The sequence below is a fragment of the Ciconia boyciana genome, chromosome 6 (assembly GCF_034638445.1).
Source record: "Ciconia boyciana chromosome 6, ASM3463844v1, whole genome shotgun sequence".
Lineage (NCBI taxonomy): Eukaryota > Metazoa > Chordata > Aves > Ciconiiformes > Ciconiidae > Ciconia > Ciconia boyciana.
The window spans coordinates 70,154,418-70,175,489 of record NC_132939.1 but is presented as its reverse complement, the minus strand read 5'-3'; the positions used below and the strand labels follow the sequence as shown (position 1 = coordinate 70,175,489).

General features: G+C 46.2%; 1 protein-coding gene across 1 annotated transcript in view; it reads right to left on the bottom strand.

Annotated features, from left to right (window-relative positions):
- MDGA2 (MAM domain containing glycosylphosphatidylinositol anchor 2) overlaps positions 1-21,072 on the bottom strand; it is a 389,857-nt gene that overhangs the window by 236,636 nt on the left and 132,149 nt on the right. The window contains exon 3 of the mRNA XM_072865499.1: positions 16,236-16,375. Coding sequence (XP_072721600.1) covers positions 16,236-16,375 — 140 coding nt within the window. The remainder of the gene's footprint in view (positions 1-16,235; positions 16,376-21,072) is intronic.

The following is a 21,072-nucleotide window of genomic DNA, read 5'->3' as shown; positions in this document are numbered from 1 at the left end:
TTTTATTGTGATTTCACTTTCTTTGGCTGCTGTGCAAATTTCCTTGATTTTACAAGAGATTTTTAGTTAATTATGTATTTACCTAGTTAGCATAATTGTCTTCAATTATGTAATTAGTGTTCATATGTGTAATCATTTGAACATGTAATTATATCTAATTACACCATTAAAACGTGCAAGTCATAAATATCTTTATCATTTTGATTGATAGACATATGGGGAGAAAAAAAAATTCTCACTTGTTATTTTTATCTCCTGGATCCTGAAATCTGCAAGAGTAAGAGGATCCAGCCTATAACATTGCTATAATTATTTATAAGGACCTATCAAGACTTTGCCAAGGTTATACCTTTCAAGCAGAGGTAGAACAAGTCAAACTACTCAAAACTAAGGAGCAAGGAGTCACCCAGCACAGCAAGATTTTTCTGTAAAAAACCACTAATAAAAATAATCTGGAAAATACTTATTGTTTAGTGTCTAAATATGCACTTGCTGTTATGAAGAATAACAGCTCACTCGGAAAAAGATAACCCAGAACAAACACACACAAGTTGGTCCTGCTTGTTCTGATGGAAGATGCTGTTGCACCCTAGAACAGGGTTTTAAAGCTCCTTGTACTTTTTAGCTACCTCTACGACAACCAACATAGCCATGCTTATCGGAACAGTAACATTTTTTAGTTCTGTTTAGCTTTATTTCAGCAGCTGTGCTGTGCGCCCTGTAGTACAATACCAGAACAAATACCAGGCGCATACCAAATGAATTAGGACAGCGGCAGTTGAGTCTTCTTTTTAATTGCTTTGGGCTGGGAAGGCAAACATTTACAAACAGATTAAATAGTTAAGCTTATTTAAAGTTCAACTTCTCCTCTTCAGGTTCAGATTTCTTGCCTTTATTAACACACAGAACAGTCTATCCAAAAAACCAAACCAAAACAAAAACAAATTAATAAAACCCCTCATGTGCCTAAGCTGACTCCAAAAGCTTGGGGGGGTGTGGGGGGGAAGCCTAACACAACAACTAACACAACAAGAGCTCTTCAGCACCGCTTGGGAATAAGCCTCAATTACAGAGCATCCTTCAGCAAAAGGCATACAAGATACAAGCGCTCAGGTGGATGGCAGCAAAAATAAACCCGGTACTTCCCAAAATGGCCACTCCCCGGTGCCAGAGGCTGAAGAAGAGCTCAGTCTATGATAGAATTTTATCTAGGAGGACAACCTGGAAGCAGCACAGAGAATAAAACCACACAGAAGGATCAGAGAGGGGTCATTTAATGGTCAGACCAGAAACAACCCAATTTGTTCAAACTCTTATCACCAGACACCTCAATGGACTAGGTTTTGTGAGCAGCATTTCCTTCCTTAAAATGCAAAAGCAACAATCTCAAGAGCCTGCCTTAGTAGACACGGTATTGCTCCTGGTCCTCAGGTGCCATCAAGTTATTGCTGTGAAATGTTTTCAAGACCATATGCAGATACGTGGAAAACAAGACAATAAGTTCCCTGCATGTAGAAGCACACTGTGTTACAGAAGCATCTTCCCTCTGCTCCCTGAATTTAGTGGGATATAAGAAAAAGGCTCTGAAGCCTCTAATGTTCAACGACTGAACTGCCAGTCATGGAACTGCACACTGGTGTTAAATAAATCTCCACTTGAAGGGCATCAGCTCTAGAGACAAACTCTGGAGTCAAGCATAGAAGGCATCGAGTCCGTAGTCATACCACACCTTCTCAGAGGCACTAACATGCGTTTGGACTTCAGGATCTAACATGGAGAAGAACTCAAATAGGCAGCAAAACAAGCGTGGTTTCCAACCACGAACACTTCTTGCTGCTATGGGAAAAAAATACGAGGAGCTCACCGCTCTGAGGTTTTACTCGCAGATATAGAAGAATGTGTCTTTCACTATGTCCACAGCAATGGGAATGATTCCCTATTCTGCTCCCTAAAAAGCACCTTCAAGTGTTTCCTTAGGAGATATCTTTTCACAGACCAGCTACCAGAATGTACTTCTGCTTCAACCCCAGCAGATCTGCATAAGCTGCTAGTTTCCCTGGGTTACTAAATTATCTCTTTACTCATCAAATACATTCTTTTTCCACAAGCGAGACCTCACAGCAACAGACCTCATTCCAAAACCACCTACCTCATTTTTGATTATGAGACTAGTATGTTCAACAGCCATGGAAAAACAGCTCCTTCTGCAGCATCCCAGAGCCATTTGTCCATCCCTTCAGTCAACGTCCCACCTTTTAAGGGCCATCAAGAAGAAGGAACACAAAAGCTGACCATAGACAGACAGAAACCAAGGACTGCAGAGCACAGCTGGGGGCAAGGTCCGGGGGAAGGGGAGAAGACAGAGGCAATCCATGCAGAGGACAAGTGTCCGTATTTCAGGAAACCATAAAATTTTGCTGTTTTCCTTCTGATGATGGGAGATTCACACTCTGTTCATTGGAAACTTTCTGTAGGGGATTTCTGGCAGCTTTTAAGCTTCCACAAAGGTCAATATGAAACTGGTATGGTAAAAATCACCAACCTGGATGTCATTTCCAACTCCACGTGATTCTCCGATGTCTCCTTTCGGTGATTGCTGATGCTTTAGCAGGCCCAGGCTCAATATTCTCAACTGAGAGAGTGAGACTGAAATACACACTTCACTTACCCTGACGTTGCATTTATCTTGATTTAAGCTGACCTCTTTCCCCCGCCACTTCCAAGCCCTTTTTAGAAACCTGCAAACATATTTCTTGTCGAGAGACAGCAGCCAGCTGGAACCAGGAGAATCACCAAGATACGGCTGGTCAAAGTATTCAGAATAAAACAACCGAGGAGTTTAACTTCTTTATCAGCTTGCAAACCACGTGCCTTTTAATCCAGCTTCCTGCAGATGATAGGGTGAATGGCTTTACATTTTTTTCAGTGGCATATTCACAAAATATTCTGTGGGGCTGCGTGCTGTTTGCAGCATACGACTGAGTTACCGTATCAAAATTATGTCAAGACAGGATTACATTTTAATAGTCACAGAGGGAACACGATTGTTGTCATCATGAAGATGAAAGCCCAGCAAGGAAGGCCACTACCGTCCTGCAGGCACTGACCACAGCATCAGCTCAGGGTCACAGTGAAAGTCTGTGTGCCAGAGGGGCGGATGGACCGGTAAGGATGCTGTACCTTCCTCGTTGCTGCTGCCCCAAAAGTTCTGTGCTCTCTGACAGGGTGGAGAAGAGGCTATATAACTGCCACCTAACAAAGACAACTCCACCAAGCCCTTATATTAATTACAACTTTAATGTGAGTTTTTAGCATTAGATTGCCACTAGGCAAGGACTTCAGGTCCAAAGGAGATTTTGGGGGAAATGTCTTCTTTAGGGGCTTGTGTTTTCTCCTGCGTTGCTTTTTGGGAAGTCTCAATTCTTGTAACCTTCACCATCAATGCCGTAATCAACAGAAATGGCTGGGTCTCAGCATCTCTGGACCTCCCTCCTTCTTCACTTACTTCACCACCTCTGACTGCTCTTACTTCAAGGCTCCCCCAGTCCCAAGTCAAGGAAAGCCTTTCCTCCCACCGCTGAGGCTGTGCAAGGTTTAGCCTTGACACAACATACAGAAGCATTGAGACAAGAATATATTGATTGACAATATCAATAAATGACGTTTAGAAGCAAGCAAAGGCAACTTTTCAAACACCCGTGGTACATCAGGATATCACAGAGCATGGCAAAACCCCAGTCCGTGAGTGTCTGGAGTTGACAGGCAGCTGACGTGCACCACACAGAGCTTCACTCGCCTCTCCTGCCAGCTCCAACAAACAAGCTCCTTGCCAAGCAGCGAGGTATCTCCATCGACAGACACGTGTAACTGTGGCACATTATAGAAACACCTTCATTATTTAAAATGCATACCATCTTAATTACTCAGTGTGATTACTGTAGCCTCCTCTAATGTTTCAGAACAGAATCCTACCTTCACCTTATTAGCGTGCGCAAAGAAAGAATTAACATTTTCTGGCGCTCCATCTATTAAAATATAAAAAGCAGCATTTCAGAAAAACAAAACAAAAAACCCACGTGATGTTCTCTTTGATCAGCTGCAAGTGAAACATGAAAGGCTCCTTTGAGGTAAAGTGGATGCTACATTTTCTATTTTAATTGATAGGAATTCTTATTAACTGCTGTTGTGGCCAAAGAAAGCAATTTGTGGGGAGGGGGGTTACTTACACTCAAACAGCTGTTTTCCTATTGCATTCTGCATATCTTTATTACAATGATTGTACTCTTGTTAGGAAAATTGATGATGATTTCATATGACACTCCTCAGTTCACGGAAAGACTTTACAAATGCTCAGTGAACACCTGACAAAATCTAGCCTGACTCATGACTAAATTAGCCTGCATTTTATGCTGGAAAAAAACCCCTTCATAAACGTTTGACTCAATAAAGCTCACATTTAGCTACAAAGGGCATGTGTTTCCATCGTTCTTCAGCATTAAAAGAAATATGCGATTAAACTTTATATGCCATTTTTGATGTTGAGGCTATGAACAATTTATTTGATGTTTTCTTCCTAAAGTACAGCACCTGAATTCACACCTCTGCAGAGCACTGCAGATACATTCAGTGCTCACTACAACCCTCCCCTGCTCTGTCTGACGAGGGAAATAAGGGTTAAATATGAAAAAAGTCCGGGACGGAGATCACAGCATCCACAGTGAGGGACAGCATTGAAAGACAAGCGAGCAAGAGACTCCTGGAGCTGCACCAGGATTCTTGGGACCGAGACACTCATGCATGTGAGCACATCGCAAACTGACTCCACGACATGCTCTAACCCAGGACGACAGCACTGCTTTGGGTAAAGAAGTGCAGTTAACCACTCCACAGACACGCTGGCACCCACCAAAAACCTATTTAATTCTAGAAGTTTGGTTTATTCCTACCACTCATTTGAGACAGGAAAAAAATCCCCCATAAGCAAGTGAAAGTAATGGTCTTACCCAGTCTTTTTCATTTCCTTCCCTGCTGTTGCTTCTAAATGCAAACTTAGAAGGTCGAGCAAAAGCTGCTGCTGACTTGGGCTACGCTGGGCTGGACTGACCTTTCAGTCTCTCTCAGCACCATGGTTTTACCCTGATAAGGACGAATGTACTAGCCCTTTACCCACCCGTATATTCTCCCTATTGATTCTCCTCTCTCATTTGAAAACTTTGCTCCTTTCTGCTTCTCCAAAGAGGTTCTGCATTTGTTTGGGGAACACAGACATCCCATCACACAGGAAGGTGCTGGCCTCAACAGGGGCCTCTTCCATCCCACCTAAATCTTACCAGTAGGTTCAGCATGCTTGCTTTGGAAAGGAAAAAACCAAAATCCAAAACCCAATAAATTAAATGCAAGGCAACACAAGGCTTTCCCCGCACCGTGATATCACTGCTTTCCTGTCTTGCCTATTGCTTCTGTCAGTTGTTTATTCAAGCCCCATCGTACCACTCGGCACTGGTTGATAAGTAAAATCAAACAATTCCTTCTTCTGCAATATAAATCTGCAATACAAACCCCGTCATCCACGCACCATGGACAACAGCTGCAACAATGCAGGTGCAAAATGGGCCAGCCCTGCTCACTCCAGCCAGTCCGGACATGGCTTGCCCGGGTCAGCCCAGGCACCTTTGGGGACTCCAGCACCGAGCCTACGCTGAGAACTTCCCCTGCCAGCCACCACCTCCGTTGCTGTAGGACAGGCTGTGTGCTAAGCACTTTGCTGCTCACACAGCGTGAGTCAGCTCAGCATCCCTGACAGTCCCCTGCAGCCAAGGGAGAGCACCCGTGCCACTTGGAGCACCCCCTTACACCACCCAGATTCCCAACACGTCCCCAGGGCCACCCAGGCAGCAGCAGTCCCGGCTCTCTCAGGGTGTGCAAGCCCTGAGCTCGGGAAGCAGAAGGTATCTCCTAGCAGCCTCTCAGCTGCAAGGGGAGTAGCTACTTGTTGACAGAGTGGCCATCAGCACAGCACTCCACTCCTACAAGTGGAAAGAAAACAAAGCAAAACAGAGGCAGGGAGAAAATTTCGGGTCTTCCAAATGCAGATCCTCCCATGCATTGCCTTCCAGGAGAGCCAAGCTATCTGCCGCTCTCTTCACACACAACCAGCAGTAAGTGCGCGTCTTAGTCCCTTGATTTCAAGGGGATAAAATGACGTAGTCTGACAGCACCGCATAGAAGAAGGGGTGGCAGAAGGATGTGAGGGGGTGGAATCTGCTATGGTTCTGCAGAAGAAAGCCTCAGTGCTCATTAGAGCACGTTGCACCCCCAAAATAGTCCAAGTCCCAGGGCTCGCTGGGAAGCAGAGAGCACACAACTCTCAGGCAGCTGGACTGCATGTGTCAGCAGCAGCTGCTGCCTCCCCTGACTCCTGGAGCTTGGTTGGGGCAGGGGGACAGATGTGGGGACCTCACCACTTGACAGAGAGCATTGGGCCATGCTGGTGGGGACAGAGCGCGTGCCCGCAGCTGCCTCCATTGCCACCTTGCAGCCACAGTGAAGCAACTGGACGAAGGCTTGGGCATCGCCCTCCCTCTACTCAGCACATTTTGCATCTCAGAACACACTGCTCCTGACAGAATAACGTAACCTGAGGTGTGACAGCACACAGAGGTGAAAGACATGGGAAAAAAACACCCAGAGCAAAAAAAAAAAACCCAATGTGGGTGAGGTTATACTGACAAACAAGGTCTTTATCGTTCAGCCTTTTGTAGACAACCAGGAGTACAAAATCCCAGCCGGTCCCTGCTCTTTCAGAAGATGCTGCTTCCTCTGATGCCCGTGGTCCAAACGTCACTCCTCACCTTGGGACGGTCACAGTTGTTGCTGCCCCCAGCACAGGCTAGAGCTGCCAAGGAAGGTTAGGATAAGCTACATCCCTCCACAGGCTGTGCAGGAGAGCCTCACTAGTGTAAATAAAATGTCACCTATTAGCTACATAGACCAGCAAATAACTTCTTTGCATCACAGGGATAAGTGGCCTTAGTACATCCTTACTCGTCTCTTGTTGAGCTGACAGCAGGTACAGCACAACACTCGGTTTCCTGGGCTAACATCTGGAAAACGGGCAGGTCCGAAGGGTGACACTGCAGCCCCTCGCCCTGCGGGACACACCGGCAGCCCCAGAGAGTCCGACACGGACCACGGGCTCAGCTCAGCCAGCCGCAAATAGAGAAGGACTCGTCACATTGCCCTCGTTCCCAAACAGCAAGGGGCTTTGCAGAATTTTGCTCAAAAATCCAAACCAACCTCTGGGAAAAATCCTGAAAGCAGTAATTTATGAAAAAAGGGCTGCATTTGCCCACCCACCGTTAGCCTTCACCTGAGCATGGATGTGGCATTTTAAAAACTTAATCAAGGAAAATTAGTTTCTATGGCAACTAATGGCGCATTTAATAGATCAAGTGATGAGTGCTGTGTATAAGAATGCTGCAAATTATGAATAGCAGTGATATATCAAATGCTACACAATCACGGCACAGATAACAAGCAGACATGCAATGATGCGTTGGGGTGCTCAGAGCTTTCTGTGTAATTAGGAGCGTGGCTAAGTTTTAGGGAAAAACAGTGTGCAAGCGTTTGTAATTCTCTTCCCTTGCAATAATTACTGTAGCCTTACATTATTCTCCCCAAAGGCCTCATTGATATTGATTAGACCTCAACAAATTTTAAACAAAGTTTCAAAACAGTTTTCAGTTTGAAAGTGCAACCACCACTGAATACCTGAGTTTCCCTGCCTGTAACTAATCGTAGGGAGAATTTTGTGGCACATAGTGGGAAGCCAGTAAGAGTAAATCTGAAGACACCTTTTCAAAGAGAGGCCCCTATAGAGCAGTGTCATTTCAACGTGACTTGGAGCAGATCACAAAGAGGCACATGCAAGTCATCAGCCTGTTACAGAACTACATCAATTGATCGAAAAGTTAAAAGCAATGCCTGGAAACACAAAAAGGCATAAACGTGCACTTTGGTAAAGCACGCAGGAGCACTGACATGAAAGAGGGGAGAAAAAAAAAAAAAAAAGAAAACATTCATTCCTCCTCCCAGACTTCCACCTGCAGCAGACACCCACCACAGGCAGCCTCAAATCACGCAGGGTGTCACGAGAAGGGTAAACAGGCAGCAGAGTGGCCTGGCACCACGGCATGCACACCCACACCAGCCTTGTTTCTTTAAAGCCACGAGCATATCCTTAGGAGAGGAACCCCATAAGCCGCACTTTCTCTTTGCCTTTTCCAATCCATGATGGAAGGAGGAGAAAATACGGGTCCCACCTAGTTTGGTCTGAATCCCCACTGCTACAACCCTCCTGCTACAGCCTCTCGGGCCCATGAGGAGGGAGCGTAAAATACCAGCAAGCCACTACACGCGCGTGGCACGAGCAGAAGGGGCTTCCCCAGGGCAAGCTGAGAGCACGCTCAGGCAGAAAAGCACCCTTGCTCCAGGGTTCTCAGCCCTGCCCCTCTTCCGCAGGGAGAGTTTTCAGAGCTACAAACCCTCCCTTGCAGGCAGTAATGTGCACACAAAGGCAGACTTACGTGCAAATGCGCCCTGGATACAAACTTGGATGTCAGGAGCCGCCTTGCAAAAATAAAGGAGGAGGACACACATGCAACCTTCTGAGAGAGACTGTTTTTTCTCTCTCTTCATATCCCAGGGGAACTTTTAATGTGGTAGAAAGGAAAAGCAGATAGACACTGTGCTGGTAACAGCAGTCCCGCAGTGCGGGAGGCTGCAACAGAGCATCAGCAAGGTCTCCTCTCCTTGGGGATGGTCCATGGGATAGTGGGAGTTGAGGAGAAAGGTGCTTGGGCTAGCAGAGCACCTAGAGGAGCCTTTGGAGACTCCCCGAGGACCATCTCCACTTGCAGCAATTTACAGCACTGGTCTGAGGCTCGCTCGTAGGCAGCTCTCTAAGCTACAGAGTCACTGTGCTCCTTTTAGGCTGACGGGAAGGGCAAACATCAGACAAGACCACCTGATGTCCTCCACAGTCAGAGGGCTCAGCTTGGCCCCCCTCTAGGCTCAGCTTCTTAAGCTGACCCATCTTGTAGTGCTGGCATCTTCTTCAGCCCATCGCTAGGTCTGGCACATGCCTGCCTGCCATCTGGCTGAGACCGTAAGAGGACCCAGAGGAGGAAAGTTCACAGGAGATTTTCTTCTACTTAACCATTAGATACTTGGCTTTCGAACTGCCTCTCAATAGTTGTGGAGACCTACTGTGAGCTCAGAATCAGGAAAGCAGGTGAATGCAGCTAATTAGTCCCCAAAACAAGAAAAAAAAAATCTTTGTTAAGTAGAGTGCATGATTTTAAAGATACTTTAATTTTGTAGGTGTAATTAACTGTAGCTCCAAACCCCTAGCTATTAAGGTGCTCAATTACCAAACTCAGCTTGCAAATCAGGAAGAGAACTTTCTGCTTTAGCATTTGCACCCGCTCTTAAATGCTATTCCTAAAATTGAAGGCTTGCAGACGGTACTTCCACAGTTTCACTTTAAGGACACTGAATAAAGCCTGTTACTAACACCAGCCTTACGTATTGAATGATCACAGAATCACAGAATCGTTTAGGTTGGAAAAGACCCTTAAGATCAGCAAGTCCAACCATTAACCCAGCACTGCCAAGCCCCCCACTACACCATGTCCCTCAGCACCTCAGCCAAACGACTTTTAAATACCTCCAGGTATGGGGACTCAACCCCTTCCCTGGGCAGCCTGTTCCAGTGCGCGACAACCCTTTCAGTGAAGTAATTTTTCCTAATATCCAATCTAACATCCCCCGGCACAACCTGGGGCCATCTCCTCTTGTCCTATGGCTTGTTACCTGGGAGAAGAGACCAACCCCACCTCTCTCCAGCCTCCTTTCAGGCAGTTGTAGAGAGCGATGAGGTCTCCCCTCAGCCTCCTTTTCTCCAGGCTGAACAACCCCATCTTTTTACTTGAGCACTGCTGCCTGGCTCCCATACCTCACTGAGCAGGACCAGAAGATGATGCTCCGTTAATGAAGCAGCACAATGTTTGTGAAGACTGAAGCCCAAAATTCACCTCTCATCTCCATGCAATGGGGACTGCACATGTGTTTATGGGTGGAACCCAGCAGCCTCCATTTAGCTTTAATGCCATCACCTGCGACGGCCAAAGCAATAACAAATAGCAGAGACACAAGGGAGGAGAACAGCACACGCAAAAGCAGTTTGCTCTTGGCACCCCTGCAGAGGTGCACCGCTTTCCTGCTAACATCCTAGTCCCCCTCCATGAGCCATCGTCATACTAGCGTGGCACTTCTGCTCCACAATACATCTAGCACACTTTATTTCAGGCAAGAATTCCTAACGGTCCCTTATCCAGTTGCCTCTGAAGTGTAAGGAGCAGCACAGGACAGTGTTTTAGCCAAGACTGCAGAAAATAGAGGATGTACATATATCCCAGACTCATAGTTTAAAAAAAATAAGAATAAAAGCAGACTACAGCAATTCATTAATCCAAGTGACCTGGTAAAACCTTGCCAAGACTTTAAGCTAGCAGTAACGCTGTTACTGCACACTCTGTATTTCAGTGGCCAGCAGAACTTCGCAGTCATTACTGCAGCGTGACTTGGGTACTCGCTGCCACTGCCGTGGTGGGAGAAGTGAGCATGATACAGCCTCCGAGAACCAAAAACACAATCCCACGAACAGCTCTGCAGACTGAAGAGCTTTTGCAAGGCAGAGGTCTGAGCCACGCCAGCATCTGCAAAAGCCACTTCTTGGAAGGAAGGATGCAAGACAGATGGTCTCATCAGCTAACTCACAGCACACTTTCACCACTTCATTTTCTCCTTAGTTAATGCGTGTTTTCCGCCCGCTCCTGACTTGGGGGGGAACACAGTTGTCCTGGTTTTGGCTGGGATAGAGTTAATTTCCTTCCTTCTAGCTGGTATAGTGCTGTGTGTTGGATTTAGTATGAGAATAATGTTGATAACACGCTGATGTTTCGGCTGTTGCTAAGCAGTGCTTACACTGGTCAAGGACTTCTCAGCTTCCCATCTCTGCGGGGTGCACAAGAAGCTGGGAGGGGGCACAGCCAGGACAGCTGACCCCCACTGGCCGTATGGTATGGCTATTCCATACCATACGGCGTCATGCCCAGTATAGAAACTGGGGGAGTTGGCCGGGGAGCAGCGATCGCTGCTTGGGGACAGGCTGGGCGTCGTTTGGCGGGTGGTGAGTGGCTGTATCACTGTTTTGTTCTATTATTAATTTTTTGTTCCATTTATTAAACTGTTCTTATCTCAACCCAGGTGTTTTCTTACTTTTGCTCTTCCTGTTCTCTCCCCCATCCCACCGTTGGGGGGGGAGCGAGCAGCTGCGTGGTGCTTCACTGCCAACTGGGGCTAAACCGCAACAACAGTGAACATCGATGGGGGATTTTATAAATGCCAAATGCCTAGTACAGAGTTGCTGACTTCTTACAGCATTTAAACAAAAGGAGTTTCTATGTATGCCAATAATAATTGAAAAAGTTTGAGAAACACATGCAAATTGAATAGCTGTGCTGGTTTTGGCTGGGATAGAGTTAATTTCCTTCATAGTAGCTAGGATGGGGCTATGTTTTGGATTTGTGCTGGTAACAGTGTTGATAATACAGGGATGTTTTACTGCTGAGCAGTGCTTACACAGGGTCAAGGCCTTCTCTGCTCCTCACCCCACAGCGAGTGGGCTGGGGGGGCACAAGGAGCTGGGAGGGGACACGGCTGGGACAGCTGACCCCAACTGCCCAAAGGGATATCCCAGACCATACGGCGTCATGCTCAGCGTATACAGCTGGGGGAAGGAGAAGGAGGGGGGGGATGTTTGGAGTGATGGCGTTTGTCTTCCCAAGTCACCGTTAGGCGTGATGGAGCCCTGCTGTCCTGGAGATGGCTGAACACCTGCCTGCCCGTGGGAAGGAGTGAAGGAATTCCTTGTTTTGCTTTGCTTTGCTTGTGTGCGTGGCTTTTGCTTTCCCTATTAAACTGTCTTTATCTCAACCCACGAGTTTCCTCACTTTTACCCTTCTGATTCTCTCCCCCATCCCAGTGGGGGGAGTGGGCGAGCGGCTGAGTGGGGCTCAGTTGCCGGCTGGGGTTAAACCATGACAATAGCCTTCTTAGGTTACATACATAATTACATATTTTATAAACTCGCTTCCCAAGGTCTGATAAAATATCATTTTGAAAATAATTTCCATACAATTTGCAAACCAAATATGATAACCTTCTGTGCAAAAATCGGTAAAAAATTGAAGTACTGAAAATACTGGCAATTACCACAAAATGTGGATGGAAGTCTCTTGCAGAGAAAAAGAAAAATAAAAATGTGTTTTCACCACTTCCATCTGCAAGAATAGGAAGAATCCTGCCAGATACTTCCCCTCAAACCCATCTCATATTGAAGGGTGTCTGAACATGAGAGTCCAATGACAATATATTGTCAAGTTTCATATATAAATTCTGCACATATAAAAAAGGAAGGCTTAAAAATAAATGCTGTATCACCCCTTCCAGCCAGCCACTGCCTCTTGGTCACAACAGAAACACACTGCAGACCTCCCTCTAAAGAACCAGGCCCATAAAGCAGAACGCATCCAACAAGTAAAATAAATAAAAATTTTATGCAATCTGTATTTAAAATACCCAAGAGTAATTATTAGCAGGTAAGAGTAGTTCTCTGACAGCTGGAAACAGCGAGCACCAGCTTGCTGATTTTACATCCACCCTGATCTCCTGCCTGACCTTGATCAGTGCTTTTCCCCAGCAGCCCCATTGACAAAAGCAACACGAATGTTGGTGAGATCCACGGCAGCTTTATTTAAGAGAAGCCAAATTTCCTGGGCAACAAGTCCAAGGGGCTGCAGCTCCCACTGAGTTGCATGCCAAAGTTTAAATATGGCAATGCAAAAAGCTATGGTGCCTTAGCCTCTTTTTTTTTTTTTTTTAACTTTCTGGAGCACTAAAATTGAATGGAAATTTAATAGGAAGGTGATAAAAAGGCTAATGTTCAAACGCAGCCCTGCCAAGCCTCCTGTATTTCGCTGCAGAATCACCCATCTGAGACTACCAAAACTATACCCCTGCTCTCAGGCAATTAATCTGCAAAAAATATTGCGAGTCTCAGAGAGCTGTAACATGACAGCAAGGGTGAGAGAGCAGACCGAGGTGCTGGCTGACAAAGAAAATCTATAAACAGGTAAAATGAAGAGAAATCAATTTTCCATCCTGAATCCCAGACGAGAAAATAGAGATTTTTATGAAAAAGCAGCCGTGTGGCTGCTTTCTTGATAAGACGTTTTGGTTGAACAGCTTTTTTTTTTATTCAGCAGCATCATGAGCTTTGTTACTGCTTGAGACGGCACCTTTCATAGCTTGTCCAAAGTGTTTCCTGACGGATAACAAACAGCCCCGCTCGCTTTGAAGCTGCCTCAAGCCTCCAGGCAGGCAGGTTTGAGAGGGATCTTTGATTTCTTCTGCACCAAACCTCGCAGGCTGCTGGTCAGCTTTGACGGAGCAGATGGAGGAGATGGTTTGAGAAAGAAACATTCTCCAAGGAAGCACACTGGAAGTATCAGTCTACCTTTATTCTGCTTTTTTTCTGCCTGCGCACGAACGTGCCACTTAGCTCCAAACACACAGCATGCCACAAACTGCGGCATCCAGAGCCAGCTGCTTTGGATCTTCAAAAGTCATTAAATAAGCCGCTCCCTTCCTGCTTCAATCAGTGCCACAGTAAAACGTTACCATCAACTTTTGTGAACAAGGTTGTGACGGTGTGCTTCCCCTGCCCCCGACCTTTATCTCCTGCAACCCTGCTCAGGTGATAACCACCAGTGGTGGTCGGAATGGATGCATCTGGTCACCCTCGGCTCAAAGTGGATTCGGGAGACAGATAACAACACAATAGCCTAGGGCTGCTGTGCAATGCGCCCACCGAAGAAACTAAAACCTGTGGTCGGCATGCAAATATGACTATGGGTCAATCATCTTATCCCCATAAATAGTGAGCAGCCCCAGAGCCCTTGGAGCTCTCCTGCATGGCAGCAGGCTGCATCCAGGACCTCCCCTCGAGCAGGGACGCCTCTCAGGGTTACTCCTCGAGGTTGAGAGATTCCTTGCCGCAACAGATCCTCAGTAAGTGACTAACAGCATGCTAAGCTTTGAAACCTTAGCTAAGTGATATAAAGGCTTGATTGCGCACATATAATCCTTTAGACATAAACCATTGACCAAGTCTGGGACTAGGACTGGATCCAGCCGCACCTCGACTCCTCTCTGAAAAGGAGTTTAGAAAGCAAGGGGATCCTTCCGAACCTCATGACTCAACGGGAGGGTCTCCCTGACAGTTTTGTCTGACCCCGTCCTCTATGCAGTAAATAATCAAGTGTGCCTCGCCACCGAATCTTGTTAAAACACTGTCACATTTACCACTGAACCTTGTTAACTCCCTGTTTTATATCAATAAAGTATATTTTTGCTTCTCTCTTACGAGTGAAGTGCATCACTCCGTCCGTGACAGAGGTCTGTATCAATCCAGAGTCTCTCACTTGGCTCTCCCAGCGAGGAGCCACCAGCATCTTCCCTGCATCTCCCCTGACAACGCTCCATGAGCCACTAATCCCCCACGGCACGGGCAACGTCGGAGCGAAGAGGACAACCAGCAGTGGGAGAGAATACAATAGCAGGGCAATAAATACTTTTCATACCTTGCGAGACACTGCATATTAAACTTCATAACAGCAGCACTGGTTTTAAAACAGCACTGTTCTCATTTGGGGTGTTATCAAAACATCTGGATGCTTGACACAGTTGGGGTTTTTTTAGGGCTTTTTTCTTTCTCCTTCACCTGGCAAAGACTAGACAGAGTTCACAATTTAAAAGAAAATTGGCTTGTTTTATAACACGGCTTTCATGTGTGACTGCAGCTGAGAAAGTGCAACCATGTACAGTTAAAGTAGAGTTTTCTAAGACGCAGCCTGACCTATGCCTTCCCTGGAACCAGCACAGGCTAAACTTCAACTTCTTCATTTTTAAATCTTCTCATTAAATTGGGAACAGCTACAGAATAAACGGCAGAGAATCAGCACATCTCTCCTTCCTGGAGGAACATCACTCGTCTGCAGACTTGAGGTCTCAGTGAATCCCCTCTCCCCAGCTCCCACCCCGGCTAACTGCACTGCACAGCTCCCGCCGGTCCTACGTGATTGCGAGAGGGAGGTGTTTAACTCACTGCCTCGCAAAGAAAATCCTTCAGGTTTTGAACAGCAGAATACCTCGCAAACAAATATGTGCACTGTGAAGTGTGGTAATCTCAGCTAATTACAGACACACCTTCAGCTCTCGGTACTCAGCTTGTTTACCAACAGAGCAAGATGCGGGGACACAGCAGAGGACAAAGTGGCAACGACCACTTTGAGGAAACAGAGAGCAGGTTTGGTTCAAAGAGCAAAGGAAAAGATGGAAATGGAAAAGCAGAGCAGGGGAGTAATAAAGCATTACACTTGCACAGGTCTTGAAAGGTCCTGATCTAAAATAACCTGTTAACGGGGTACCCTGGGCAAAGCGGGGTGCGAGTGGGACGCAGCAGGGCAGCTGCAGCACAGGCTGACAAGACTCTTTGGCTTTGAATGTGATGCTATAAAACAGAGTCAGGCCTGGGAAAAGGGGAATTTATCTTTGTTTAACTTTTGTCTTCTGCAGGGCTGCAACGCTGTGGTTCTAACAAGATCCAAGACCCAGGAGCGCAGCGAGACTCCTCCAAGCTTTCATGTGCCCCCAACTCCAGCTGTTCACTCTGGTGCATACTGTCTACGTTCAGCCACCCCTGTCCTTGTGTTTGTTTTTCCTTTCCTTCTGCCTACCTCTGTGGATCTCAAACTCTCCCGTCAGGGCCCCATGTTAAAGCACAACACAGACTTCATGCCATGTTCCTAGCCAATCATTCAAAAAAAGTCATAAACTTTTCTGCTGATGGTTCTTCTGCAACACCCCAATATCAAACCAACAGCCTAGGCATATCCCCCCCTCGGATCCTGTTGCAGGGACCTCTGCCACCCTGCACCAGCCTAGTCCTTAGCAGAAGACGAAACCAACCTGCACAGGCTCAGAGACAGACAGGGCAGAGGAGAGGTGCGGTGACCAGCGGCAGGCGGCCACCGGGCACGGCGGGGGCTCACCTGTGGCCGAGGATGGCCGGTGACCAGGCAGGTCAGCTCCAGCGTCTCGCCCTCACGGATGGTGTAGACCCTCTCCGAGTAGCGCTCCTCCTCGATGTTGCACGCCAGGCCCGAGTGCACGATCCGCACGGTGGGGGGGGCTGCAAGACCCAGAGAGAGAAACCAGGTGAGCACCATCGCCCGCGCCCCGGGGTACGCTCGGACCCATTTCCATTGCAGCAGCCTGGGATCCTTGCATAGCCCTAGCTAGGAGGACTGAGGCTGGAGCTGAGCATTTGCACCGTGGAGAATACTCTTTTGCTTACTCAGCATACACATATTCGGTGCCAGAAGAGATTGCCACGGTATTTATTAATACCTAGCAATCCCCTGAACAAAACCTTTGCAAACTCACTTGCATTCCAGTTATTTTCGTTTCAATTTCCGAATGAACTCTGCATTATTGTTCTTTTTTATTATATGTCTTTCTAAATGTATTATCACACTCGTTATGCAAATGAGAAGCCTTAATTAAACCATTAAAATTAAGCAGGAGAAGCCGTGGGACTGATGCTATTTCCTTTCAAAGTCGAAACCAAAATCCCGTTGCTGTCAGAGCGATCCGGATTTGGACCAGAGGTTAAGTTCGAGCAAAACCCTTACTTTAATTTTCTTGTATATGCAACCTGAACTACAGGACGTTACGCTGTTTTACATGTTGTACATGTAGGAAAGCTGCAATGTTGTTGCTAGTATCACATGTACGAATGACAGCTCTGTTTCAGCAAGTCTCCAAAGCATGTTCCTGGTTCTACGGTTTTCTTTATTTCTGAACCGTGAAATTCACAACAATTAAAATTTTCAGAGTGGATCAATAGGATAAGAAAGTTGAGTTACAGTCCTGCTGCCAAATAAAGTAACATAAACTAAACAGCAGAAGAGATAAAGTTCAATACCGGTGAGTTTTAAAGAGCCAGTATTTCACCCTCTCTGCGCGTCAGTGCGCTGCTCCTGTTCAGCAAAAGTGGGTATGCCTTAAAGTCCTAACTGAAGTCTTAAATCACAACCAGCAAGCAGAACAATTAGAGCTGAGCTCAACAGGACTCGAAGCCATCGAGCTCCTGGCCCCACTTCCCACGGACAAGAACCCCGTGCTGCTGGGACAACATCCGTGCGTTCTCCCCAGGTCCCTTGCAACAGCTGTACCCCCCTCCCCAAGACTGCAGGGCTCCATTTTCAGGGCTCTCTGCTGCACATCACCTCCCTCTCACACCAGTCTACTGGTTCTTTGATCAACTTGCGGTTGCTCAGCTAACACCCACGTCAAGCGCACGTGGGATTCCTGGGGCGCATCGCTCTGGCAGCCCCATCGCCATGCCATTACTGGTCCGACCCATGCACAGCTCCCAGGTGACACAGCCCGTTGTGGTATCAACTGCTGCACAACGCCTAGAATTCGTACAAGCCTACTAATAATTCAAATTTCTGATCCTCGTTCTCCAGAGGCGGAAGAAAATGAGGCTCAAGCAGAGGACCGTGAACAGGACAGTGTCAGGTCAACTAAATGAACAGGAAGAGAATAATTATTTCAGGCTGTAATGACTAAGCCTGATATTCCCAGCTACCTTGCATTGCCCCTGTCCATCTCGGTCTACTATATTTAGATCATTTTTCAATGTGCTTGGCCTAGGTTAACCTCTTCAGCAAGCGATTAAGAAATCTGTCCTCAGCGGAGCCTCTCTGCAGGCACAGGCACAAGAGCTCGTGCAGCGAACGGATGTTTCCTGCATTACTGGTTTCTTGCATTACAAGTCTAACGGTACAAGGTGACACAGGTCTGGAAGACCATCAGATCAGCAGAGACAACAGCTTGGTGGGGCCACTCAAGACTAACCAAGTGGGCACAGGAGCATAAAGCCCCCCCCGTGCTCACGGCCTCCCAGTCAGGCAGGGGTGGCCCAGCAGCTCCAGCTGCGACAACGGCAGCGAGCTCCAGCAGATCCTCCAGCGAGCTCTGCTCCTCAAGCCACCGCACACCAACCTTCAAAGACCCATCAGCTCGCCCTCTCTACTCTTCTGCAGGCAGCTCCTATTTAGCAAAGGTGAACAGAGGCTAAAGACTAATGTACCCCTGCTCTTGGCAGTTTTGTGAGGCCAGCAAAAATTGCTCCCTAGCATCGGTTATTTCCAAGTACAGCACCAGCACTGAACATATACACAATGCTCAACCTACGGTCACGTTTAGTCGGACAAGGATATCCCCTGCCTCCCTACCGCATGAGCTGCCTCAGCTTTGCTCCCTACTGCTCAGGAGAACTGTTTTACAGCCCCAGCACCCCCCCCATACGATTACCCAGCTAGTGCTCTGCAAGGCTAAAGGTGCTATTTACTGCTCAGAAGAAACAAATCGAACCTATTCTTCCCTTGGTACCGTCGGTCCAGGCTGCTCTTCCATGGAGCTCACTGTCCCTCCTGCAAGGACAGAGATGTCCTTGTTTAGGAGTCAGTCCCACGTGTCACACTCTGACCCTAAAAGAATCTCTTGATTCTTAATGATTATTATTTTTTCTAAGCAGAACAGCAGCACTAATGCTCGGTGTACTGCGGCTTTCCCTGTGCAAGGAGAGCTGCTCCCCCTCCACACGCCTCAAGAGCTCAATGTCATGGGACGCAGAGCATCCTCCTCATTCTGCCATGCACAGCCTCCGTACAACAGGGCTCTGGGCCATGACTGGGGCTTTTATCATCTCCCACAATACAAATAATAAAATACTGAAATGCTAAAGCAGAGCCACGGAGCAGAAAGGTAAAACAAGGTTCAGCATAGATCATGAGACTTCTGATAAAATTAGAAGAGTCAGCAACATTATGCCAACATCCTGCTGCCTTTTAAATCCATATTACATTAATATTACATATATATTCATATTATATTCATATAACTTCAAATTACATTTGAAGTGTCCTTCATTTTAGTGTCTATGCCACTGCTCCATATCCATTAGGTTTGGGAAGGCAATACAGAAAAGAAAAAATAGCCCCCTGTGTATTATTATGGCAAAAGAATACACTGCTTTAAGAGGAGATGAAACAAATAAAGGAAAATAAAAAATATTCTTACTTCTTTAAGTTTTGAAGTCTTATGGTTCAGAAGACATTGCATAATTAGGAAATGTCACCTCCCTCTCTACTGCAGGAATATTCGTTACAGCTGCTTCTGAAATATGCCTCCAAGGATTTAATACCAGACGAGGCATTAAAGTAATACATACTTGGCATTTATTTTGTTTGTGGCATTTTAGAAGAATTTGTCTTGTGATTATATACAGTAAATATTGCATGAAAGAACCATCACGGTGCCGTTCCCAGCAATGCACACACGTGACGCAAGGAAAGCTAAGTGTCAGGTCAGAAGGAAAAGCTGAAATCACAAAACCAAGAACAACCCCACCTAGCTTCTGCTGCAAAGAAGTTGTGCGGCACCGTAAGATTTCTTCTTTCGGATGAAAAGCGGTGCCAGCCTGACCTTTCACCATATCTCGTTATATATTGACGTTACATAGGTCCCCTTTATTGGCTGCTCTTTTCCAGCAATTTCAAATTTATTTCCCTTCTCTGTCTCTTGCGCACACACATGCACGCCTACACAAGCAATTTGGTTTCAACTTGCAACAAGTTCCCCAGACAGTATAGACCTGGGAAAAAAACAAAAAGTCATAAAAATTTCTGTGAAGGCAAAATTAGAAATGTCCAAAGTTGAATATGTATGCAGGTATCTAGACACACTTAAAAAAAAAAAAAAAGAGGCAAAGGACAAACCAGATGCTGTGATGAATGCTAACTAACTTTGAAGGGAAACATGCAGAATAAAATTTATTTTCTAAAGCAGTGCAGGAGTAAGTAGAAAAGAGGGTTTTTTCCAACCAAGCTGGTGACCCAGAAAAAGCAAATAAACAAGTGAGAGTTAGTATAGTAGTCAGAAAAGAGAAGCTTCCTGACTTACAGTACATTTGTGGAACTGTGGTGCGATTAAGAGAGCTTGGACAACCTGAGTGCTCCAGTCTGCCTGTCTATTTAACATGTTGGTAACTCTCTTGACCTTAATCACAACATTTACAATAACTGGTGTTCTTCTAAAAGAGCTCAACTGCTGTAGTCTTATCAATAAATGACCATTTCAGCTCTTATTGAAAAAAAAGGTCTATGTGATTGTACTGTTTCCTCACTGTTCAAAACAGAAGACACACATAATAATAAACAGACAGAATAATACACACATAACAAACAGAATAATACTAAAAAGTATTTATTCATGATTTCTAAGTTAATCTCAGAAGATTCTAGGGCATGAGATATTTGTTTACACGTGACTTTGTGACATTGTCGAATTAAAAACAGATCAAAGGGTAAATGATTTTTTATTTTTTTTTTTTTAAATAAGAGGGTTGGACCTCCACAAAAAGCATCCTCAGCTTCTCAGTCTTCCAGTGACAGCTAGAAGGTGAAGCCTTTCTCCTCCTCCTTTTCCACATGTCCCCAGCCACCTCCATCTTTTGGTATGTATCGATTCATCCTGGATCTGCATGCCCGGACTCACACGCATCAGACCAAGAACAACAAAGAAATTGCACAAAACCTTTGCAAGAGTTTGCTCTCGTGCTTCACCAGCGCTACGTGGGCTTCCTGCCAGCTTCAGCCAGCCTCCAGCAGCTCACTGCAATTAGCAGGAGAGCAGAGTATGCCTGCTCACGAGCTGCAGCCGTGACCACTTCATTATTCCAAATCTTAGGCAAGAAAGAAGTCCTTAAAAGAGACAAGGAGCTCAGCCCATACTCACGTCTGAAGAGTTATCATGGCC